Source organism: Spermophilus citellus (genome assembly GCF_964194105.1).
Source record: "Spermophilus citellus genome assembly, chromosome: 3".
Classification (NCBI taxonomy): Eukaryota; Metazoa; Chordata; class Mammalia; order Rodentia; family Sciuridae; genus Spermophilus; species Spermophilus citellus.
The window spans coordinates 122576541-122603310 of record NC_138184.1 but is presented as its reverse complement, the minus strand read 5'-3'; the positions used below and the strand labels follow the sequence as shown (position 1 = coordinate 122603310).

The 26770-nt window shown below is 42.0% G+C and overlaps 1 protein-coding gene across 4 annotated transcripts in view; it reads right to left on the bottom strand.

Moving 5' to 3' along the window:
- The window catches only part of GRB10 (growth factor receptor bound protein 10), a 190278-nt gene that overhangs the window by 146391 nt on the left and 17117 nt on the right, over positions 1-26770 (bottom strand). Inside the window, exons 2-3 of one of the 4 annotated variants that reach the window (XM_081287895.1) lie at positions 10107-10250; positions 3213-3317 (exon numbers count right to left, since the gene is read on the bottom strand). The exons of 1 other annotated variant lie outside the window; for it this stretch is intronic. In XM_081287895.1, coding sequence (XP_081144021.1) covers positions 3213-3305 — 93 coding nt within the window. In that variant the 5' untranslated portion in view covers positions 3306-3317; positions 10107-10250. The remainder of the gene's footprint in view (positions 1-3212; positions 3318-10106; positions 10251-26770) is intronic. 2 more of the 4 variants (XM_081287896.1, XM_081287898.1) reach the window with 2 other exon arrangements.

Below are 26770 nucleotides of genomic sequence, written 5' to 3'. Positions count from 1 at the left end.
ACCCTGTGATGGCGCTCTTTGCTCTGCCCCTCTGTATCTGATCTCTCCCTCCCCACTGTCTCCTTCCCTTGGGTTTTAAACATTTGTGTGCATTTCCCATATTCAGAAGGAAAGGAGAGGAACGCTTTCTCTTACCATCTTCTCCTCTCTGGCTCTTCAGTCTCTCTGCACTCTTCTTACAAATGTTGATAAAGCTTATTCTATACCAATTGCTTCCAATGCCTCAAATCAATGCAGTCTCTTCAAACCATGATCTCTCCAGTGAAATTCTCTCCCAACTTCTCCAAAGATCATAGGTACAAGACAACTCTCTTTCCATGTTTCTCTCTGGCTCTCACACCCACCATTATCTGACTTGGCTGAAACTCTTCTGGATCCTGCACCCTAAGGGTATGTCTTCCCTAAAGTTATATATTTGGGATTAGACTGTACCTAGGCTGAAGGGTTGTAACTGTGGTAAAGATAGGCTTTGTTTTAAAACAGCTAGAAACCCTACAGTGAGCTGTGAGTGATTCTGATTCCTTGAAAACTTATTAGAGGCATTTAGAGTTCCCTTAGTGGTCTCATCTTACTCTTGGTCACTGGTGGTAGGCGAGGCTGAGGAAGGACAAGGAGTCCTCTCTGAGCCAAAGCAGCAGGTGCAGAATTTCAACCTGGAGTGGGGCGTGGAAACACGCTCTTGAAGAAGAAGCAAGCAAAGCAGAGCAGAAGACTGGAGTGGCTTCCCAAATTCCTTCCAAATCCACAAAAACAGAAAAGGCTTTACAGTAAAATAAGTTTGGGTTTTATACAAAGCCAAATGTTTTACTTTCTCCCAACACGTCTTTAAGCCTTTAATCTAGCAAGGCAGAGCTCTCAAGAGAAGTGGGAGGAAGTGTTTTTCAAACATGCTGTTACCTTCTCTCCCAGTTTGGGGTTTTCTTCTTCCATTCCCCACCCGCATTCTCCTCTTCCCTTCCCAGCCTCCCACCCTTCAGCCCCTCAAAGAACTGCCTGGGCAGGTGGAGTGGAGAACACACAGTGAGCACTCTACTATACTGCTCAGAGAAGCGGGTGGTCATCACTGCAAGCATATGAGCAGGGGAGCCAGGCAGCAGGAGCAGACCTTACAGGATCACCCTGGCTTTTCTGTGGAGAATTGGCAGCAGCTGGGTGCAGAGAGAAATTGGGGTGAGGTTACTGAGACCGTCTAAGTTGAGGACCATCTGTATATTTCCCTACTCATTTTTCAGCAGCTATTGCTCCTGAGGATTCTGAGGCTTGGGAATTAAGCACTACCCACATTTCACTGTTGTGGCTGGGACTTGGTCCTCTGAACCCCAGAGTATCCTGAGAATAGAGACCAATTGGGGTAAAGCATAATGACATGCATCTTGATCACACACACTTTGAGGCACGACAGTCTGTTTTCATGGACAATGTGAAACCCATGTATAAAAGGTTTCCCACTGCCACAGTTTGGATGTGGCTTGAGCGTGTACCCCAAAGGTTCATGTGCTGGACCATTAACTCCAGTGTGGCAGAGCTGGGAAGTGGTCAAATCTTTAAGAGGTAGACATTAGTGCAAAGTAATTAGATCACAAGGACACTGCCTTCAGAAGGGATTAATGCTGGTCTTATGGGGTGAGTCCTTAAGAGAATGGCTTGTTACAAAGTGAGGCCACTCATGCTCTTGGCCTCTTCAACATACAGTCATTTCCCTTTCAGCTTCTTTGCCAGGTAGTGATACAGACAAGGAGATCTTCATCAGAGGTCAAGCAGATGGTGCCACCTGATCTTGAAGTTTCAGCTTCCAAAACTGTGAGCCAAATAAACATCTTACCTCTTTTCTCTATACATTACTCAGCCTTAGGAATTTTGTTACAGCAATAAGAAAATGGAGCAATACACCCCTCAGACACAAAAAAGGAAACAGTTGCAAGGACATTTCTTTCAAAACCATCATCAGAAGTCAGACACTCTATAATGATATGCTAAATTAAAGTAAACATTATGCAAAAACTCTGGTTTTTGTCACCTACAAAGGTTGGAATGGGTCTAAAATCTAATCTGTACCATGCTGAAATTGTTAAAACTGTAATGTTCTAGATGTTTACAAACATGTCAATCTTCTTTATGTAAAACTTGGATTTTTATTTTAAAATTCCTAATGTCCAATTATAAAATAAAATTTTAAATGTTTTTATTTAAAAAAAAAAAAAAGATTATCTATTCTGGCCACACTGGTGCCAAACAGCCAGAGTTACTACAAATGACCATCAGGAGTTTTAGGTATGAAGTTGGCAAAATCTGCATGATCTGTCATTTCAAAGGGACATTCTTCCCCTTCCATTGGCTCTGAAAACTGCAGTAACTAAGAAAGTAATCATCTTCAGATGAAATTATCCACATCAATCACACACACACTAGGCCCTCAGTCATCAACTCATCTATGAAATAATCCATCCAAGGGAAATAATCCCTTGACAGTACAAAGAAGAGGGCACCTTTGAAACGTTACCCTCTTAGCGTCTCCATCCCGTCTTTAGGCCCACAGCTCTGTTATTACTGAAAGCATGAAATGTTTTACATGTAGCTATTCAATCACAGTTGTACCTCTTATCATAAATCTCATCACATGTTATTACATTCCTGTATCTTCTCTTAACTGAGACTATAATTTTTCAAAAAATTAATCCTCCTTTCAACTTAGAATGAATTGTAACCGCCTGTTGATCTGAGGACTCTCTTGGCAATATTGTCGCCAGGCTGCCCCCATGCTCAAAAAGAAAAAAGAAAAACCTATTTCTTAAAGACAGTTGGAATGTCTGGCCTTCAGATCATACATGGAAACACAGAGAAGCCCCTGGCAGTTCTCCACAGGGAAGCACCCTGAAACAAGTTCATTTTGCTACCTCAGGAACTAAATTTCCTTAGGAGCTGCAAGGGCAGAAAGTTCTTAGCAAAATTTACCTTATTTTTAATCATGAATTTTAAAGATGACCATAAGCAACATTTTGAGAGACAATGCTGTACATATAAAACATTGCATATACATAAAACCTATATATAAACTGAATTAGCTGCAAACACTGGATAAAGATCACAAACCAAAAGAAAACAAAAAAACAAACAAAAAAAAAACCACAACAAAAAACAGCAACAACAACAAAAAACAAATTAAAAAATAAAATAAAATAAAAAACAACACCAAAATTGCCAAGATGCCTTACTTTTTGTTTTTTTGCACCTTTTCTTGTTTTCCACCTAAGCAGGTACACACGCAGACAAGGCTTCTGTTGGTTGTTCTTCTTCTGTGTCTCCATTTCTGGGCAATCCTGTTCAAGATAAGCTTTAATGGTGACAACAGAAGGAGAGTCTGGCAAGAGTCACTCTTGGGATGAGACATCTAGAAGTGCTAGAGCATGCTATCTTACAGTTTTAAATAACCAACAGTGGACATAAATATATGGATAAGTATCATGCCAGAGTTTCCCAGGCCCACCCTCTTACATGTCCATGGCAATGCCAGAAATGCAAAGCTTTAGTATCACAAGAGTTATAGGAGTTCCCAGTATAAGTAGCTAGTCATTTTAGTAGAAGGGGCAAGACAGCAGGACCTTGGATAATGATCCACCCCAAGCCCCAAAGTAAAGCTTGCACTGATCTCCAGGGTCCCAAAATAGCTCATGCTGACTACAATGGGCCCTCCTGAACCAAAGGCTGGGGTATCTGAGGACAGCTCTCCCAGGAATTATCTTTAACCACCTTATGCCACACCTGGAATCAATACAATAAAAGGTGGATTCTGAGGTCCACAGTGATTTGGCCACTGATACTAGAGATCAGACTCAGGAACAATTAACTGATCCACACGCATCCAGAACTTTTAGCCCCATCAGAGACAGTGGTCTATGGCTTGGTGCCTCAGTTTACCTAGGACTTTGTCTTCCTCACCACTCAACCCTACTCCGTCCTAAACCAGAACTCGGATAACTAGCAGACACACAGTCATGCACCAAACCAGATGTCCATGACCTCAGCAAGAGGAGACTAAATCCAAAAAGAATGACAGAAGGATAGATAAGGCATTCCCATAAGCCAAGAAAGATAAACAGATAAAGACAAAGCAACCTCCAGAAGCTGTATTCGAAATAGCAAAAGCCTGGAAACATCCCAAATGTCCATCCCCAGGTGGATGGATGATCTAACTGTGACATCATTAATTCTACTCAGCAATAAAAGGGAGCAAACTATTGATATGTGCTTTAACACAGATAATCTCAAAATAAATATGCTGAGTGGAAGAAGCCAGACAAAATACATTGATTCCCTTTATACAATGCTCTAGAAAACAAAAACTAATCCATAATGAGAGAAAACAAATCCAGGAAAGGGTGGGTAAGGAAGGACTACAAAGGAGCATGGGAAAAACTGAAGTGATGGGTATTTTCATCACCTCGATTCCCGCCATAGATCAAAACACAAAAAAACTACACATTTTTAAAAATGTGTAGTTTATTGTCCTCAGTGTATGACACCTCAACAACTGTTTTTTAAAAAATAAATAAAACAAATCGGGTAAGAGGCTACCCAGGGACTTGGTGTGACAAAGGACAAGTAGAGCAGTAGTTATGTTCTCAAGTCGTCGTGAACACTGAATTAGTGAATCGGGAAATCCTGAGTCACTGGCCCTGGAGGAAATAGAGGGAATAGAGGAACAGAGCTCTAGTCACATTTTTGTCAACCAACCAATATATGACCTTGGCTTACATGTGTTTCTGTTTAAAGACGCCTTACTTAAAATATATTGTTGATTCATTAACACTGAATTTACAGCCAACAACACTATAACTCATGCCCAAACAACGATCATCTAACACAAGTATTTTCTCTATGAGCCATATTACAGCTTTCTTGAGCTCAGAAACACATCAACACTATGTTTTGGGGCCATTTCAAACAGCGAAATCACCACCAACAACAAAAAAAATACAATGGGAAAAACACGACACCACATAGACTACCAAAAGGACACTTGTCCCCAGTACAAGAGCCTTCTTCAACCTTCACTGGGAATGTGTGTGTTTTCTCACCTCTCTCTGCATGTCCATGGATGATCACAAGGGTATCATGAATATGAATTTGAGGATTATAAAAAAGTTTTAGCAAATAGATACATATTTGTGAATTTGCCTAACTTCTTTGTGCCTTGATACCCTCATTTTTTTAAATATTTTTTTTAGTTGTAGTTGGCACAATACCTTTATTTTTATTTGTTTTTATTTTTTTATGTGGTGCTGAGGATCGAACCCAGCGCCTCGCACGTGCTAGGTGAGCGCTCTACTGCTGAGCCACAGCCTCAGCCCCTGGTCCCCTCACCTTTAAATTGGAGAGTGGGATAGTTACTTCCCCTGACTACCATGAAGACCAAGTGTGCTCATCCCTGGGATCACTTAGAACAATACAAAGCACACACAAAGTGTGTTGAGTTTTAGCTGGTGTTCTTGTTGCCACTGGTATTACTCGGATCTGGACTCTATATCCATAGCTACAGGCACCTCCCTCTCTCCATGTGGCACGTACTTCTCTGCATTATTATCTACTTCCCTACACACCACTCCCAGTATCTGTGAACATTCCAAGGACCAGACTACATTCTGTGACATCAGAGGCGCCACAGATTGTGCCTAAGCTGAGACTGCTGGGTTTTGATCTCTGTAACTTATCTTAAATACCATACAAACTGCTTTGATTTGCAGTACACTATGTTCAAATGTAACTTTGGCATCATCACTGCTTAAAAACCTCAAGCTTAAGGAAATAATACCAGCTACCTTATCTCTAAATACGCCAATACCCCCAAATTATCAGAAACTTACCAATACTAATATTTTAATGTAATTTCAACTCTTGAGAAAAACTTATTTTATAGATACAATGGAAGTCACCAAAATTAAGGCACCATGATTTCCTGAGTAGCAATCGGATCTTTACCTGACTCTAATGGACAGAAATAATGGCAGAAATACTGTTTTTGTTTTGAATCTTCAGAATGATAGCAAAAAGACAGATTAACGACTTGAAAAGACAGAGAAGACTGACAAGTTATCAACCACTAAGATTACTGAGTCATAATCCTTCCAATTTTGGAAAATGCTGGAATTTTAAAAATCATCCACTTTGCTTTATAAGTATTTTTCCTCTAAGAGGTAGGATCCTGACAATTAAAATCACCTTTTATAACTTTCTCCTTAACATTCAATAGCCATGAGAGAATAAAAGCTTTCAAACAGGAGACTTCAAACCTCGAAAGTAGAGCCTTCCAATTCCAAACAAGATGAAGTATGATCAATCCTAGAACAAGCCAAGGAAGACTCAAGAAAGTGGCGAAAAGAAGTCAGATTGTGAAGGGGCCTCAGGAGGAATATGGTAGTGAGTTCCCACGTTCTTTATTCCTCTTCGAATCCCAGACAGGATACTATGCTAGTCTCCAGCCCAGAACTGCCAACAGACTCAGGTCAGAAAAGCTCCAAGAAAGCCTGTCCCTCAGCCAAAGGATCAAGAAAAGCCCAACCACATGCTAACAGTTTCCTGACACTCTAGTTTCTGGGGGGAGCTAAGTAAGAAGCTAATTTTCTACCCCTTCCTGGCTTCTTGCATAAGCAGGTACTCACACTCTAATCTTCACGCATGGTGTCTGTTAACAAAATGGGAGCAGATCTATCTCCCACTTGGAAGCAGGCAGTGAGCCAATTCCTCCTCAGGGGTAAAGTAGGTAAGGTTCAACAGAGAGCTCAAGTTATAACCCCACCCCGGGTCCATGCAGAGAACACGGTGGTCAGAGGTAGAACTAAATGATGTCTGCTCCCTCCTCACCTCCCATGTAATCTGTCTCCACCCACATCCTACAATATGGAAGCAGTGTGTGTGTGAGCCCTTCACCTCCACATCCCCTTACATGGGTGTTAGCACTGCCCAGCAAGGAACAGAATACCCACACCAACTCAGATCTACACACTACAGGTCAATAGTGAATCTGCCTTCTAGATTAAATAGAATCCAGATTCACACAAAGTAATACTCAAAATGACTAGAATACAAGTGAAAATCACCTTTCAGACCAAGAATGAGGACAATGACAACTTGAATGAGAAAACACAATTATCAAGTGCCAACACCAAGAAGACAGAGAGGCTGGAATTATCTGACAAGAATTTTAGAGCAGACATCATAAAAATGCTTCCACAAGAATCACAAACACTCTTGAAACAAAGAGCTAATGTGCTACATCTCTAAGTTACTCACAAGTAGAGAGATTATTTTTCTTCCTTTAATCTTGGTGATTTTTAGATTCTGTGGATCAGTGAACAACGTGTTAAGACTCCAACATATTAGAAGCCAACTGAGGCAACAATTCAACCAGGTGATTATCAAGATTCTGCCTGAAGAGGCATTATACAGGGATAGCAAGACAAATGATATGTGATATGTTTTCTGGTGTAATGTGTTGAAAGGGGATACACACAAAACTACCAAATCAAAATGTGCTGGGTTAAGTGCCCCAACAAGGCAAAATTAAAACAATAAGGGAACTCCACAGGATAACACAAGTCCAACAAAAGAATATGAAAGTGTTTTCATATAGATCAAACAGTAGACAAACAGATGGGAGAACAAAAAATGCAAAAATAGAGGATAAGGGGTATTAACTGTTAAAGAAGGCAAAAACAACAAGATGTCATGAAAGGCAGCAAGATACAACACCACAGTGTACAAGAGTTTCTCAAAGACCAGATCATGACTATCTGACCTTACCGACCAGTTGTGCGACACAGCTGCTGCAATTTTCCAACTTAGGAAAGAAAAAGGTAGAAGTCACATCATTTTTAAGTTAGAGTCTCAGAATGTTTTGGTTTAAAGTATACCATAAATGAGAAAGAACGATCAACCATTGCAACTGGGCAGAGAAATGACGGCTTAATAAGAATGGGTGTAGCCACAATAATGCGCCCTCCTCCGATTGAATCTTCCAGGGTAAGCAGAGCAAGCAGAGAACCACCCTCTTCTATGAGAAAAGCCCACTGAGAGCTGCACCCTGGGGAGGCTAGTCAGTCCCCAACAGCCATAAGCAGGAGAGTGTCTTCCTCAAGGTGCAGTAGCACTAAGGGGAAGCTGCTGCACTGAATACTGAGCTTGAGGATGTCATGCTCCGAACTCAACTCAACTGTTGATCCTAGAAATTCTCTAATAAGAACAAAATGAGCAGCCAAAAAATGGAGGTAGAAGAGAGCCAAACTAGACTCAAAGAGGTACAGGCTTAAGGCAAACACTCGGTCCTCTTTAGTTCCAAGAGTAGGAGAACAGAAAGAAAATGGAATGGTTAAGACACTCACACAGTAGTCCTACACTATCCATGCAGGATAATCCAAGACCCCCTCCCCACCCCTTGTGGATGCCTGAGATGGCAGCTAGTACTGAACAATATAATACCATGTTTTTTCCTACACATATATACCACCTATGATAAAGCTTAATTTATAAATTAAGCACAGTCGGAGATTAATCATAATAACTAATAATAAAACAACAATTATGATAAGATAATAAAAGTTATGTGAACGTGGTCTCTCTTTCAAAATATCTTACTGTACCATAACTGTGACTTCAGGTTACACTTGACCACATGTAAATGAAAACATGGAATGTAAAAATCCAGATAAAACTGGATGACTAACCCTTTCTTCTCTCCTCACTATGACCACAAATAAACAGGGATGGCTCTTGAGATGCAGTGAACACTGAAGAAAAAAGCAAGGTCTATCCTGATACCCGCCTAACCCCCTCATAATCTATCCTGTGAGGCTCCATCACATAGGGTCCCTGATTCCCACCTATAGCTTCGTCTACAACCAGGCCTGGGTGCCTTTAGCTGAGACACTCTGCAAACCATAAGCTGCTCTGACAAAAGCTGGTTCCTCTCACACCCTCTTGTTTTGTATCATCCTTCTAAAACCCTAAGGAATTGGGCTTCAACTTTTAGGTGAAACAGAATACAAGCTCTTGACAGAATATCTTTCTACTAAAAATATACTCCCTCCAGGCAGGGACTTTGGCCATCTAATGCCCATGGTGCTTGCAGCACACAGGACAACACCTGGTACTAGGTGGGTGTGCACCGGTAACTTATGGAATGAATACCAACAAGTTAGGAAATTGAGAACTAATCCTCCTAACAATTTCAATCAAATACATTCTAAAACATTCCCAAGTTAACTGTGTCTAGCTTTGGGTCAGTTTTTTTTTTTTTTTAATGCAGAGGTTTATCAGGGATGCCAGTGGCCCTGGTGGGGTTGGCACTGTCTTAGAGAGAATGTACATTCTAGAGCATAGAGCCTAGAGAGTACCACCCATGCTACTATCAACATCTCCATCAGATTAGGTTTTAGTACCTGTCTGGCAAGGACTTGGGGTACAATGTGAAGCCATGTAACAAATCAACATAAATAGAAGTTTTTAAAAGCTAGGACTTTCTCTCTTGGACTCATCCTTGGAGAACCCAATTGTAACATCTATGTTGGTGAACAATGGGAAGAAACAAGAGCATGCAGGTCAGATGTCCTGCCCTGGATCCCAGGTCCTCTCAGCTCAGTCAGTGAAGCCCATGCCCACTCCAGATCACAGCAGACCTACACACACCTTGTGGGAAACAAGTCAGAGGTCAAGATGCCCTCCACCCCAGCCCAATTTGTGGTAGCCCACCTTTACAAACAATAGCTACCAACTCTGAAGGCTCACAGTGTGACAAGTTGCCCAGAACAACCCAGGAGGCAGCACTGATACCCCAACCTCATGGAAGGGCAGAAGGGACCTGCAAGATCAAGTGGCCCAGCTCTCCCAACACACCCATCCCAGCTCAGTGTTCCCAAGCACAACGGAGCCAAAGAGGAGCAAGAGAAAGAACAGACAGGCAAGGAAACGCCCTTGGGAACCCTAGAATAAAGGAGCTAGTGTTAGTCTTTGTCTATAGTGACATGCATTTATTGACCTTGCCTTGATCAATATTTAACAGACAACTCTCCTGCAAAGAAAGGCACTATCTGTAGCTGAAAACACCCAGGACTTACCTGTCAGCAGCTGGCTCAGCGGCTCTGACTGCCTGGGAGGCCAACCAGGATTCACTGACAACACAGGTGAGAACCCCTCCAGTCACTGGGTCGCTGCTCCCCAGGGCTGTCTCCTCCCACTCAGCATCGCTGTCAGCACCAAAGCTGAAAAGTCAAAGAGACCATCACTGAACTTGGATCAAACTTTTAAGACATAAATATGCACTTCACACGGATACCCGGGACTGAATTTTTTTTTTTTCAAGGAAATGGTTTAAAAGACTCTTCCCAAGAACAAAACAAGAAAGCGAGTCCACGAAAAGTAGGTTTCTAGTTGCCACTTCCACCAAGGCACCAGAAGACCAAAGGAAAGACTCAAGATGAAGTTGACCTAGAAGTCAAGTCTCAAGCCCAGGTCAAAGACCACATCCTTCAAGGGATTCTCCCAGATAAACCCATACCCTCCACCAACCCCACGGAGACTTGTCTCGACCTCAGACCAGACACCAGCCCATGAAACCCCACACCAATCTCCACATAGGGTCACTGAGCAGAGAACAATGCACACAGATTCCCCACAGCAGAGGGAGGCAGGCCTGCAGCTTGGCTCCTAACCCCTTCCCATCGACTTTGATTCATTTACTTAAGTTCTATGCCCTGGCAGTCCAAGGTACTGTTCCAGTCATGGAGAGGGTGGTGAGAAACCCTTGTCCTTCAGGAGGAAGCTTTGTAGTGAACTGGGCGATTCATTCACCTTCCCAAACCCTGGCTCTTCAGTAGGGCACTAGGGATAAAACCCACCTCATCGGGAATTTTAGTATATTGCACTGGAGTGCCACTGTGTAATATTGCTGGATGGAACATACTCCTAAATGACTTACAAGAGTGATTAATACAGAGCAAGGGCGTAAAAAAAGGAGACTGTATTATGGTTGTTGCTGTTTTGAGTGTCTCCCGCCCTATCTGGTACACTTGTGACATGGGTGTGCTCTGAACAGGTCACTCAATGAAGAACAACTAAATTTCCCTAATGTTAAAGGGTGAAAATAAAGCCTACCAGCTTCCTACCTGTCATGGAAGAAGTCCTGAGCTCAGAATCCGGATAAACAATCTGCAAATACAGCCATTTTGGTGTGTCCTGTAAGGCACCCTAAGAACTCAACCTTGAAAACCAGACAGCCTTGGTTTATCTCCTGACACAGCAGGTGATATTTGGGCAAATTATTAAACTCATTGAGCCTCAGTGTCCCCAGTTACAAAACAAACCAAAAAAAAAAAACAAAACAAACAAAAAAACAGTATCTCCCTCGTAGAACCTTGACAAGAAATAAATGAGTTAATGCACATAAAGACTTAGGACAGGATCCAACATCCAGTAAACACTAAACAAATACTAGTTATCATGACCTATAACATGCCAAACAATTTCCTCACAATCAGATACAAAGTTAAACACCTGAAAACTGCAAGCTTGATGTTTGAAGAGGATCTTGATCTCTTCAGGACCCAAATGGGAAATTCAAGACCATTTGACTACTGAAGGCTCCATATGTATACATCAAAGTAATTTATTAAGGGTACCTACTTTAATCCTTTAAAAAAAAGAATTAGAATATTTGAAAAGTATCACAATGATGATGTCATCCTGAACATGTTGAAATTCAAGTAGCTAGTGGAATACAATTTGGCGGGGGGGGGGGGGGGGGTAAAAAAGCAAGGTACACAGTAAAGAAAATGGTTTTTTGAAATGGCAGTGGGCCAGAACATTGGGAAATGGACTTTGGGTCACCATAATGACAGCTTCTGAATCACTTGTAATCCTCATATCCTGAGGGGCTTCCATCTCCAGGGAACCTAATCTTTTCCTGAATTCTGATCTGAATGCCCCAGGACCACTTCCCAATGCATCTGCCAAGCATATGCCTTCAAAATCAGAACATATGCTTAGGAGATTTGGTTTTTTTTAATTGTGGTTGGGCGCAAGAAATTGATTTATAATTAAGGTAAAAGGAAATAGAGTTGTCCTGTCAAGCTCATCACTACTTCAACCATTTTTGTCTATTTTCAAGAAAGTTGATAAGAAACTTCAATTTTCAAAGATAATAGGAATTTTGAATTTGATAAACTGAACAGAGTGACTAAGATACATCCCTTGACAATAACCTCAGTGCTGACCGGTTGCCATCAAAGAGCCCGCTGCAAACACAACCTCTGAACACTGTTCAGGACAGTTCATCAGCACCTACACCCAGCAGGAAAACACCCCGAACACATTTCAGCACGTTTCACACGCTGACCTTGACCACTGGACAGGCACCTACAGAGTCCAGATGGAACTCACGTCTGTCTATTTCCCCGATCAGTAAAGAGAGTGCTTCTCTTGCATTTTTCCAGTCAGACGTGACAAAAACTTAAGATCCTATTAAAGAATATACTAACCTGGGCAAAAATAAATGTTTTATTTACTTCTAAAATATTTCAGGAACAAAATGCCTCTTGATTCCTGTCGAGGATCTTTGATATCTTCCAAAAATTCCTATAAAGTTTTCCTTCTGTCTAGCTTTCTCACACTAAATATTTAGAGTAATAACAGTGACTATTTAGACACCCAACAAATCACAACTTTCACCACAAAGACTTTCAGCCTCTTTGCCAGACAGCTCTGGAGTGAAGTCTAGGCTTTCTCAAAAGGCAACAGAATACCTTTAATTTACAAAAATTAAATTCCATATTGGACTGATATCAGAGACGACTGTGTTTTCACTAAGTAAGAAGGCATTTATGAGGACAAATTAAGAAATGCATGAATAAAATGAAATTGAAGAAAAGGCTAATTCCTATAAAAAGTAATTATAGAATTTCAGAATGCTGTTGCTAAAACTTGTAGACAGCTTAAAAGTGAATCAATAATTAAATACAGGGGTTGGGTGTAGCTCAGTGGAAGAGGACTTGCCTAGTATGTTCGAGGCCATAAATTCAACCCCCAGCACTGCCAAAATAAAAAAAAAAAACAAACATTAAATACAAAAAGGCTACACTTCACACCACTTGTATTGGGGGGCACCTTCAGACAGTGCACAGTCTAAATGCTGTAACTCCTCAGAACATGAGGACAAAGGAATACAGCAGAGGAAGTAAGTTAAAATGCAGGACGTTTTTCACCTAACTGCCAATGTCAGACATTCAAATTCAAACACACAGAAAACTTAAGCAACAACTTAGTTGTTATAGCCCTTTTCATCTTGTCCAACCCCACAAGGGTCCTTCCTTCAGTGACTCATCCACCAGCAGACACCAATAGAGGTCCATAGAGATGGTGCACCAGGCCATGGGACAGATGCTGACACAACAGAAAGACCTATGGAACTGGCCGCCATCATTGAAACCAACAAAACCTAACCTAAAGGTATAGACGGGGCCAGGCTCCACCTGCGTCTCAATTTTAGACTCAAGTAAAACCAACAGTAACAGTTCCATTTACAACTTTCTCTCATACCTTTTTTCCACACAATCCACCAGCCTTTGGATTAGCTTTGGTTGTAGAAGCAAATGAAAGCCACCCACTTCCCTCCATCTCAGTGGCCGCCACCTCTCCCTGACATGAACATTGCCACTTCATCTCCCAGTACCTTCTCTGTGCCCACCCACCATTCTCCAACTCCACAAGGCCTATGACTTAGCAATGGTTACATGCCATGAAAATCCATTTTCTGTTGCTCTAAAAAATACTTGAGACCGGGTAATTTAATGTATGGATGGAAGGATTGTTTCCAACAGATGAAATTTGGGGGCAAACCTTCAAACCATAGCATTCTTCCCTAGCCCCTAAAATTCAGATCCTTCTCACATGCAAAATACATTCATTCCACCCCCACAGCTAGAAAATTTCAGCTCCTTCCAGCATCAACTCAAAAGTCCAAAGTCCAGAGTCTCACGTGAATCAGTGATGGGTGAGATTCACAGCACTACTCATCCTATGGTAAATTCCTCCTTCTGTGAATCTGTGAAATTGAAACAAGTCGTCTACTTCCAAACCATAATGGTGAGACAGGCACAGGACAGACATTTTCATTCTGAAGGGGAGAAATAAGCAAGAAGAAAGGAGTAATAGGTCCCAAGAAAATCCAAAACCTAACAGGGTAAACACCATTAAATCTCAAAGCTCCAAAAAAAAAAAAAAAAAATCCTTAACTCCATATCCCACTTCATGGATACATCTAGTACAGAGGCAGGCCCCCAAGGCCTTGGACAGCCATAACCCCACAGCTTTGATGGGTGCAGACCATGCATCAGCTCTCTCAGGTTGGAGTCTCTTGACTGCAGATCTCCCAGCTCCAGCCCACACTCATAATTCTAAAACTCTAGGGTCTTGGTAGTGGTCCACAGTTACTGGGGACTGTGTGCAACAAGTCTCTGCCTGGTCCATGGCCATCCACAACAGCCTTTGAAATCTAGAGGGGCATGCTCTGAGGATAATCTAAGTAGCCGTGCCCCGGAGACCTCACATTCTGTTTTTCTGAAGAATTAATACCATGTGATGTGGCCATCATTTACAGATTTTTGCCCTCCAGGGCAGCAGGTTTAGCCATGCCTGGGGCCACCTGAACCATAGCTGGAGACACCATGGAGCACCGTACCAAAATGCTGAGAGCAGCAGCAGTGCAGACTCAGGCGGTTCTGTGCAGTAAGCCCTTGGAGAATGCCCCAGGCCCATCCCCAGAAACCATTCAGGCCTCTTAGATCTCTGGGAGGGACAGACTTGAAGATCTCTAGGTTGCTTTCTGGGTCCTTCTCCCAATGTCTTGCTAAATAGCACCTTGCTTCCTTCTCTCCCTATTAATCTCTTAAGCAAAAGATCACTTGGCCACACCTTAGATTTTCTCTTATAAAAATGCTGTCATTCTCTACCACATGGGCAGGCTAAGAATTTTCCAAATCTTTCCACCCTTTCCCATGTACTTAATTATAAATTCTATGTTGAAGTCATCTCTTTGCTCTCTCATTTCACTATAAGCAGTCAAAAGTAGGCTCGCAGCAGCTTGACTTCTTTGCTGCTTAGAAATTTCTTTCACCAGATATCCTAATTCATTGCTCCAAAGTTCTACATTTTACAAAGTCCTGGGACACAGACACAATTCTGCAAAGCTGTTCGCCACTATTAGAAAGAATGGCCTTCCCTCTAGTATCCTCCACACTCCTCCTCATTTTTGTCGGAGACCGAATCAGAAGGCCTTTCTCTAACATCTCTATCAACATTCTGATCATAACCACTTAAGTAATCTTAAGTTCCAGATTTTTCCTCAACTGCTCACCTCCTGAGTCCTCACCAGAATCATTCTTATTGCTCCATTCATGGCAAAACAGGATTTTTCTAGCCTGCTTTTCTAGATTCTTCCAGCCTCTACCCATTACCCAGTTCCAAAGCTGTTTCAACACTTTCAGGTACTTGTTACAGCAAGGGCCCCACTTCTCGGTACCAATTTTCTATCTTCATCCATTTTTGTCCTATATAACAAAATACCTGAGACTGTGTAATTTATACGGAAGTTCACTGGAAGCTGAGAAGTCCAAGAGCAAGGCACCAGCATATGCTGGGCATCTGGTGAGGGCCTTCCTGATGCATTACCACATAGTGGACAACATCACATGTTGAAGTGACCAAACATAGAAGATTTGCTTCTTGGTCAGTGCAAACACAAAGAGCACAACCAGAAGATAAAAGAATGGAGAAATATTAACCATAGCATGTAAAGAGAGCACCAGAGTTGTCCACAAAGCAATGTTCTCCCAGATTAAAGGAAGCTTGGTGATTTGCTTTGGCAATCTATACATATTCATTTTAAGGGGAGATGCATTCCTGAGCATGCACAGTTTAGAATGTCCACTTCTGCTCATGCTCTTATCAGCGTCACAGTTCAAGAAGAAAAGATGGCGGGTGCATTCCTAAGCACGCTCACCTTAGGTCAAGGTTATAGAGGACAAAGTAAAAAGTTAAAATGGTGGACACAAAAATGTAGGGTGGCCAACATGGATGATTCTGGGCATGCTCAGTTCAGGGTCGGAAAAATGACAGACATAAAAATTTCTGGGCATGGGCTGGGGATGTGGCTTAAGCGGTAACACACTCGCCTGGCATGCGCAGGGCGCTGGGTTCCATCCTCAGCACCACATATAAAAATAAAATAAAATAAAGATGTTGTATCCACCAAAAAATAAAAAATCAATCCTCCCCCCCCCTCTCTCTCTCTCTCTCTAAAAATTTCTGGGCATGTTAAGTTCAATACCATAACAAGCCATGTGTTTGCTAGGAAGTTAAGAAGGAAATAAAAAAAACTTAATAGTGTCTTCAAGATTTGGGAGATCATGGCTGACTCTCTAAGTTTCTCCAAAAAGTTTTAGCTAAGACAAGAGAAAAGATAATTTAAAGGTACCCCAATGTAGGAATCTGATCCTAAAAGTGCCTCTCACTCAGCAACCAACGGCCAGAGCAAGCATACCAGCTCAGGTCTCTCTTTTTCTTCTTACAAAGTCACTAATTCCATCACGGGGGCTCCACCATCATGACCTCATCTAATTTTGATTGCTTCCAAAAGGCCCACTTCTAAGTACCATTAATATATGAATTTAGGGATTCAGTTCCCAACACATGAAATTTAGGGGGACACAGTCAACCTATAACACTTGCTACACTCTGAATGCATTCAAACACTCAAAACCAGCTGCCATGAGTGATCCAAGGGCTCCTGCCTCCCCTCAGACTACCCAGAAACCAGTGTCCCATGATTAATTCACCTTGTCCACCAGGTTCTCACTCACACTTTTCCCTCAGAGGCTAGGCATGTTTTCTGTTCTCTGTCTGGAATTCTCCCAAATATCCAAACCTCCAACCTCCTTCCACCTTCCTGTCTACAGCCCCACTGGAGAAACCAGACTCCCATCTACTCTGTCCTGTCCCTGTGAGATCTGGCTGCTCTGTGTACTCACGTACAAGTAAGTCCACAGTGATTCTGTAGCTCGGTCAATTGACTTCCTCTTCTTCAGAACACAACAGGTTCGTTGTTGCTGTTTCTTCCTGCCTACTTGTTTTGCAGTGATTTCTCCTCGGAGAACCAGCTCTGAAGCTTGGGACCCCTCTGTCCCAGTCACTGCTGTATCCTTGACTCTCAGCACAAGATCAAGCAGCTCAAATCTTTGGTGAACAAATGAAAAATGCCCTGATAGGCACCTACTTAAATAGAGTAAAGCAATCCTCCAGAATGCTAGGCATCCAAAAAAAGTATGCAGTGGCCACAAAAAGTATGCAGCGCACACCTTTTATCCTAGTGATTTGTGAGGCTGAGGCAAGAGGATTGCAAGTTTGAGGCCAGCCTGGGCAATTTTACGAGAACCTATCTCAAAATCAGCGGGAGGGAAAAAAAAAAAAAAAAAAGAAGAAAAGAAAAAAAAAAAAAAGAAGAAAAGAAAAAAAAAAAAAAGGCCTGGTATGTAGCTCAGTGGTAGAGTGCCCCTGGGTTCAATCCCCACAAGAAAAAACAAAATTTTAAGAAAACATGCAATAGCCTTTTAAAAGAGCTCCCATAGAAATGAGTCTCTGGTCTGTGGCAGGCAGTTTCAAAGTGGTTCAGAATCCAGCTTCTGCCAGCTCCAGGGAAAAAAAGGCAGACACAGCAAGGATTTAGTCTCTCAGTGCCTCTATTTTTCTCCTTAACCTGTAAAATGAGGACCACAATCCCTGCCTCATGCAAGAACAAAAAGACAGTAATTTCTACAAAAGGCTTTGCATGGGATTCACAGAAGTTTAACTATGTGAGGAAGGAGAAAAAAAAAAAAAAGCCAAGGAGTAGAAATAAGAAGTTGGTGCTGTGAAAAGATACACGTGGCAAGCCTACATGTGTCGTGATTCTACACAAGGAAAAGCCGAAGAACCCAGAACAACTCCCACCCCCACAGAGGGCTGCCACGTGGTACAGACAAGAGGCGGGAAGTGGCAATCTCTCACTCTGCACTCTAGGTTTGAATTTTTTAAATAAGGATCTCAAATTACTCGTCAAATTGAAATCTATGTAAAAAGTGCTTTAGTCAAGTTCTGAACCAAAGATCCTGTTTGCTTCTCCCAGCCCTCACCCCAAAATCTACATGCAGAGTCCCCGTGATTCTCCCTCTACCCTAGGCCAGCTCTCCCTCCCTTTCTAGGGATTCCAGAGAAATCCCTGCTCTATACCTAAACACAATGAGCCTATTAAGTGCGTCAGGCTTAGTCACATGAACATTAACTGCACAGACCCTTCTCTGTACAGGCTGCTTCCAGAAGTGCAGAAGGACTTGGCCTTCTATTTTTCTTGTCTTTTCCTTCCTTCCTTTCTTTGTTCTTCCTAGTCTTTCTTCTCTTAAGGGGTTTAAAACAAGACAAAGACAGATGTGCATACTTGGAAAGTAAAGAAGAAATACACTACTGCTTGTAGATAAATTATATAATGCAATCATTAACATTATTCAAGCAGGAAGTTTTGAGCGAAGCAGGCATAGCAAACAGATAAGATCTTGCCCTCCTCCATGAACAGCTCTCTTGAGAAGTGGAGTCAATGTTGTTCAGATGCTTTATCAGCACACCAAAAGAAGCCTGTTATCAAAACTGGCCAAGTTACCCTGTAAACCCCAAAGTCCAAATATGCATCACTTCTAGGACCAGAACTTCAGATTTTAAAGTTAATCACATCTTTGCATTCTCAGTTATCATTCTTTATATTCATTAAGCAACTACAAAGAGCCATCGTTTTTCAGGATAAAGTACATACATTCATATGTAAGAAAAATTGATCCTTCAGCTCAGGAAAATCAACATTTTAGCAAGAATACTGGAAATACATGGTTCATCCAAATAAGAATGATAAGAAAGTAATTATAAATGGCTTTGAAATGAATTATTATTGCACTAGGCAGGTATGATAAGATATAGGGTATGGACCTAATAAAAATTTAAAATGACTTTATTTAACAATGCAATCTTTTTATTACTTTTCTAAAATTTACCCATAGTTTTTTTTAAAAGACTATAAATGATTCTGTTGTACTTGATACTCTTTGTCCCCTGTTAAACCACTGCAGCAGCTGAGTCCCCACTATCCGGCAGCCCAGTCCTATGAAGTGGGAGACCCTATGGTACAGAAACACTGGACTACCTAGCCCTTTCAGTGCCTGATTAACTCATTCCAAAGCGATATCTGGGTCCTGTATTATGAGAACAGTGACCCTGTTCTGCCTAGTTAGACTTGGGAGAGTCCAAACTGAGTGAGCAAAAGAAACCACGTCATGTTCTACAAACCACAAATTCTCACGTGTGCAGAGAGCCTGGGGTGCTCATCTGCTTCCTATCTCAGGGTTCTGAGAGAGAGCTTTTCCCACTTGTAGGGAAGTGATCTATGTCCAGAAATATCTACACAGTAGCCTATGGTGCTGCCCCAGCTGGGACTTCTCAGATCCCAACACCCCCCAACCACATGCCATCGCTGATAGCTCAACCCTGCAGTTGCTCTCCACCTGGCACCAGCTCCCAGGATGTAGGGATGGACTGTGGAATGAAAGTGGCAGACACGTAGCAATGCTTTGGCTCTTTTCTTTTGGACTAAATGAACTACACAACCAACAATGTCACAATTTAGGAAAACCAACGTGGGAAGCTGAAATAGCAGATCCTGTACTTATTTCTGGTTTTACCTGGCTCTGGTAATTTAGGTAGAAAAGGTAAAGGCTTGTGTTGTGACATCTATTTTCATGACTCTCAATTTAGAATCAATTGCCCTAAAGGAAGAAAATATTCTTTCTATACCAGTAAGGATGCTTTCACCACTTTTCCAGTTCTCTTAAACCTCGGACTCATGGCCATCTGCTGTGTGGTTTGTTTTAACTTCTCTAACAATCTTCCTTAACCCTTTACCTGATCACCTTTAGTCCTGAAATTCATTATTCTTTCATTAATTCACTCAACAAACACTTTTAAAGTGCTTTCTATGTTCTCAATCTTAGTACCATCAGTTACACAGCCATTTCCAATCTGGTCCCTAACCTTGTTTCTGTAGGTCTACGGGTTCAAGATGTCAGAAGTATGGCCAAATCTTATCATTGCTCAAGACCTAGGAATGAGAATGTGGAAAGACAAACAACTCGTAGCATGCATGATCAACCATCGCTTTTATCAGTTCTGCAAAAACTACGTGCCAATGTTCAAACACATTCTAGATGAGCTTGTCCTCAGGGGTCTGGAAGGGGACCTTTAGCTTTTGACCTCCCAGCTTCAGGCGCCAGCCAGGCTCACAGGGCCTTTTGATGGGGCGCAGCACAGCACATCCAAGTGTCACATGGGCAAGGGCAGGAGAGGAAGAAAGGAGTCGGGACCCTCTGCTTTTTCTGCAACACCCTACCCTCATTTCTCAGCTCACCAAAACCCTCCTTTTTACATGTAAGATACAAGGGACTACCTGTTCAAACTGTGCAGGTCATTGCTGAGTATGATTAGCTCTTTTTGGTTCCAAAGCACTCTTAATTATGTTAACTCACGTTCCAGTGCTCCCCTAATTTGGTGCTTAAGAGTTATGGACCAAGTGTTCCCCCGGATCCCTGAGGTTTAAGTTGCTGAGTCTGAAGTTGACATAATAAACAGAGATCCACCAAGGAACCAATGGGTCTGACACTCCATCTTCACAGCAAGGGGATACTGCGGGGCCAGGGCTTCAGAGTAACCCCTGGACTTTCAGATTGATGCTCTCCTCCCACATGTCATATGAAGCCCAGTGATGATGGATCTCCAACCCTGGGGCAGAACCTCCAGGATCAGAGAGGCCGAAAACTATCTTCAAAACTCTAAGATGCGATCTCTCCTTTTCCTTCTCATTCTCTCATAAGTGTAGGTTGGAATTTTCTGGAGACCACAGGACATGTGACTACAGACGCAAACAGGAAAATCCAGCTGCCTTCTTTGAAACCAGACATTAAAGGAATTTTCAAAATTTTTAAATAATGCCGCTCTTTTTGTTCTTTTTTTCTTTTTCAAAAATATGGCTATTCTTCCAAAAAAGATGTTATTTATATTTACAGACGATGGTTTTGTTATTGTTGTTTTTAAGTGGAAGGGTTTTTTTAAAAAAATTTCCTGCCGTAATTTCTAAAATGTTAAATGTAAGTATATATAGTCATATAACCACAAGCTCTTTGTGGTCTTCAGTCATTTTTAAGAGTATTAAAGGGCCCTGGGACCAAAACGGATTAAGAACTGATGCTTCTGATACAACGTCCTTTGCCTCCACAGCCCTGCATGCACGCCTGGGGTTGCTCCCCTGGGAATCATGACCTCACCCAGCACCCAAGACTTCAATGTACATGGGATCATCCACCACCCCCTGGACACTGCATTGCTTCTCAATAGAACTCTTCAGGGAAACTCCTAGCTTTTGTGCAATAAGAACCCACGGAGACTTCTTCATTTAAATAGTTTTTCTTAAAAATAAAATTGACTTCCAGAACTTTTTCACCTGAGACCTGGCCACACATCATTATCCCTAGCCAGACCACGTGCAGTGCAGCAAGCTGCACACAGCCTGGCAGGGCAAGGCAGGGCAGGGCAGGGCAGGGCATTCCATTCTGCTTCTCAAGGGACTAATAGGGGCCCCAGGAGGGTCAGAGCCTTTGAAAAGTGGCTCAGCTGTAGTCCCTAAAGGCTTATCCTGCTTGTTGATTCTGGCAAGATGCATAACTCTGTCATTTAGAATGTTCTTCCAATGCCTCCTGAATAAGCCACACCAATGGGGAGAGACAGAAAGAAAATGTCACACGTCCAGTATTTCCAGTTTCCCGGCAGAGTTCGAGGCCTGGCCCCGGGTGAAGTGCAGCCGCATGACGGACTGCCTCCTCGGGGCTGCCAACACTCACAGGTGGCCAGAGCCTCCCCATCTTCCCTCTCCCTGTGTGAGAACAGGGGCCAAAAGTGAACAGCACACATCAGTGCCCAAGTTTAGGTCCTCCCAACCACAGAAATAACAACTGTTCTCCACTTATCCTGACGCCAGCTATCTGTGTCCTTCTGTTCAAACTGTTTGATGTTTTAAAAGACCATAGTCCGCTGCCGGGAAGGAATGATCCGAGGGGCTATAGAGAGCGACAGTGTGTCCCAGGCCTCCGCAGCTCCAGCACGAGGCCCCCCTTTTTGTTCGTGGCTGGATTACGACTCTGGGGACTGGACACAACACTTGAAAGAGGATCTATTTCTGACCTAAGAATGTGAGATGTACTCTTCCAAATGGGGCAAGGCCTTGCTCACACCTCTGACGTCTACCCCTGAGCAGTCAGTATACTGCAAGAGTAAAATGTTCTCCCTCTGGGAGGCCAAAACGGACCCTGAGAAGGTATTACAAAGTGGACCTAACGTGAATGCCTTGTGTACCCTAAACCTGGTACCAAATCAAAGTGACTATGGGAAATCACAAGAGAGACGTGGATCTATTCAGGTAAATTCATTCACCACAGTCACCATTCCTTCAGTCTCAATTGCTCTGAAAAAAACAAGAAGGAACAGGGCTGGGGTATAGCTCAATGGTACACCTGGCACATGAGAGCGGTCCTGGATATGAATGCTAGGACCACAAAAAAAAAAAAAAAAAAAAAAAAAAAAAACCACACATATATATGTATATGTATATCTTGTGTATATTTATGTGTATATATTGCACATACACACAAGAGTTGTGGAATTGTGGTACAAGATCTACTTCCTGTCTCTAAAATCTAAAGCCTTTGCTACCACACTCAGAACCACAAAATGGCCGCCACATCTGGAAACAAAGGAGAACTGACATTACTTACAATATAGTACAAAATAATATCACCAATGTTCCCAAACTTACCAGCCAGCTTGTAGTTCTGGTTTCAGACCATTCTCAATTCAAGAGATCCAGGGTTATCAAAGGACACAGAATTTTCTTTAAAACAAACAAAAAAACTCCCCCCAGGGAAAGGGAACTGAGTAACTAGTAACCCAAAGGGTGCTGGGCATGCTAAAAATCTCTCAGCGAAGCTCATACTCAACAGTGAAAGAGTAAAAGCTACTTGCCCAAGATTGCGAACAATACAGGGTTTTTACTTTTGCCACTTCCATTCAGCACAGGGAAGTCCTAGCTAGAGCAATTAAGCAAGAAAAAAAAAAATAAAAACAATAAAAGCCATCCAAACTGACAGGAAGAAGTAAAATCATCTCCTCTCAATTTAAAAAAAAAAAAAAAAAAAAGGAGGAGGAGGAAATCTTTATGACTTAGAATTTGACAATGACTCCTCAGATATCACCCCAAAAGCACAGGCAACAAAAAGAGTAAAATTAAATTGAACTTCATTCCAAAAAAAATAAAATTTTCATGCATCACAGGACACCACCAATACAGTCAGAAGATAACCAATAAAAAGGGACATAATACTTGCAAATCAAATTTGATAAGAGATTAGTATCCAGAATATGTGGGGTTAAAAAAAAATTCCTACAACTCAAAAACAAAATGCACATCAAGACCACAATGAGGTACCACATTTTACTTACTGGGATGACCATAGTAAGAATAACAACAGAAAATAAGTGGAGAAATTGGGCCCCTCAGACACTACATTTCACATCCTTGATGAGAATATAAAATGGAGCAGCCATTGTGGAAGAGTTTGGCAATTCCTTAAAAAGATAAGCACAGAATTACCATATAATCCAACATCACATCTAAATATAAGGGGAGCAGGGGGTGAAAGTAAGTACTCAGATAACCTGTACAACAGTAAGCATAAAAGCACTATTCACAATAGCTGAGAAGTACAAACAAGCTAAATACCCATCAACAATAGAATGGATAAATAAAAAGTGTTGTACATATTCAGTGGAATATTATTTGATAATAAAAGGGTATGAAATGTAAAAAAAAAAAAAGTTACAACATGGATGAACCTGGAAAACACCATGCTGTACAAAGAAAGCCAGTCATGAACACCACAGATGATTACTTTTGTATAAAGTACTCTAGACAAGGAAATCTGTGTAGACAGAAGTAGAGTTCGGTGGGGTTAGGTGGGGTGAATCGGCCGGTGGGGGGCACTGATAGCTAAAGATAGTGGGTGTCATTTTGAGGTCATGAAATCATTCTAAAACCGGACAACGGTAGTGATTTCGAATATCTGGCTAATACATACAAAATACACACATGTGTATGTATGTCTTAGTCTCTCCGCGCTGCTATAACAACATACCTGAGTCTGGGTGATATATAAAGAACAGAAATTTATTTCTCACAGTTCTGTAAGCTTGGAAGTCCAATATCAAGAGGTACGCAATTAACGATGAGAGCCCTCTTTGGAATCCTTGAGTCTTCCCATGGCAAAAGGCAGCAGGGCAAAAAGAAGACCCCACCTAGTTCCCTCCAACCCTTTGATATGAGCACTAATCTATTCACGACCCTTCACCTCCCAAAGGCCACACCTCTTAATACTGTTGAATTGGTAATTACATCTTAATGTGAATTTTGGAAGGGATGTAAGCATTCAAACCATAGTATGTGGATCCTCCCCCAAAATACATGTCTTTCTCACAGATAAAATACATTCCCTTCCATCTTAATAGCACCAAGTTTTATCTCACCCAGCGCCAACTCAAATTTTTTTAAAATATTTAGCTAAACACAATACTTTTTTAAAATTTTCTATTTATTTATTTATTTTTATGTGGTGCCGAGGATCGAACCCAGTGCCTCACACATGCTAGGCAGGTGCTCTACCACTGAGCCACAACCCCAGCCCACCAAATGAAATTTTAGACTTCATAGTTTCATCTAAGTATCACCCAAATCTGGTATCAGTAAGACTCAAAGGAATATTTCATCCAGAGGCAAAATGTCCTCCAGCTGTGAATCTGTGAAATCAAGCAAGTTGTATTCTTCCAAATTCAACAGAGCAACAGGCACAGGACAGACATTTTTATTCCAAAAGGGAGAAAGAAGTAAGAAAGAAGATGTTAACAGGTCCCAATCAAATCCAAAACACCACAGAGCAAACATTAAATCTTAAAGCTGGCAAATACTCTTTGACTTTTCAGTGTGCTCCATCTTCTGAATACGCTGAGTAGGAGGCTAGATCCCCAAGGCACTGGAGGGTCCTGCCCCCCACATCTCCGCTAGGCACAGCCCACCCAACAATTCTCATGGGTTGGAGTCAAATGCCTGCAGGTCCCCCAAGCTAGTGTTGCATACTGGTGGCTCTAAAGTTACAGGCTCTCGAGGGTGACCCGGCTACCATGGTACCATTGAGCATTGTCCTTGGAAGGGCTCTCTTTAGAAATCCCTATCCCCAAAGCTCCATCAGGCATTAACGTAGCAGGAATTCTACACTGGCCTTGCCCTTGTGGCAATTCTTTGCCTGAGCACCCAAGATCTCTTTGAAATCAAAGCGGAGGTAGCCATGCCTGCACAGATCTTACACTCTGCATGCCAGCAAAGTTCGCACCACATGAAGACCTGCACCTTCAGAGGCAGTCCTCTAGTTGCATCAGGGCTTGCCTGAGCCATACCTGGGACAGCCACGGAGTGCTGCACCAGAATGCAGGTACAGAGACTCAAAGGGGCACTAGGCAAAGGAATGCTGCGATCCTGTGGGCACCTCCTTTGAAACAGTTTTGTTCCCTGGGCCTTGATAAAAGCTAGGCAGTGTTATTAATCCCCCAAATGCCTTCAAGGTTTTTTTCTTTCTTTGTGTTGTTGAGTCGTATCTGGCTTCCTTCTGCTGTTCATATATCCTTAGTATTTTCTCCTAAGCATGCTTTTATAATTTAGCCAGGGTGAGAATTTTCCAAATCTTTAAATTCTGTTTCCCTTTTGAGTATAAATTTTCCCTCTAACTCATTTCTGTCTTTTCACATCTTTGTGTAAGCAGTTAAGAGAAGCCATGCAGCACCTTGAATACCTTGCTTGGAGAGTTCTTCTGCCAAATATCCTGCTCTTCAGGTTATCTGAATCAAAGAGTTCACTGCTCTTTCACTCCGCCTTCCACAAAGCCCCAGGACAAGAGCACAATTCAGCCCAGTTCCTTGCCACTTTCTAGTAAGAATGATCCTTCTTCCAGTTTCTAAAAAATACTCCTCATTTCTTAGACTTCATCAGAATATCTTTTACTCGCTGTATTTCTACAAGCATTCTGATTACAACCACTTTGATAATTTCTAAGACTTGTGCTCTTTATACAGCTTCTCCACTTCTGAGCCCTTACCAGAATCGCCCCATAAGACTCTATTCACAGAATCTGGTGTTTTGTTTTGTTTTGTTTTTAGAACACACTTCTAAATAATCCCAGCATCTACTTCCCACTTTTAGGTATTAGTTATAGTAACAACCCATTTTAGACACAAATTTCTTAAGTCTGTCTGTGCTGCTATAATAAAACACCACAGTTTGTTAATTTATAAATAATAGAAATGTACTGCTCACGGTTCTGGAGGCTGGGAAGTCCGAGATCAAGGCGCCAACAGGTTCCGTATCCTCTGAGTGCTGCGCTCTGCTTCCAAGAGGTGTCTTATGCTGCATCCTCCAGAGAGGACACACACACCAAGTCCTCACATAGTAGAAAAACAGAAGGGAATGGATCCACTCCCTCAAACCCTTTTAGAAAAGCCCTAATCC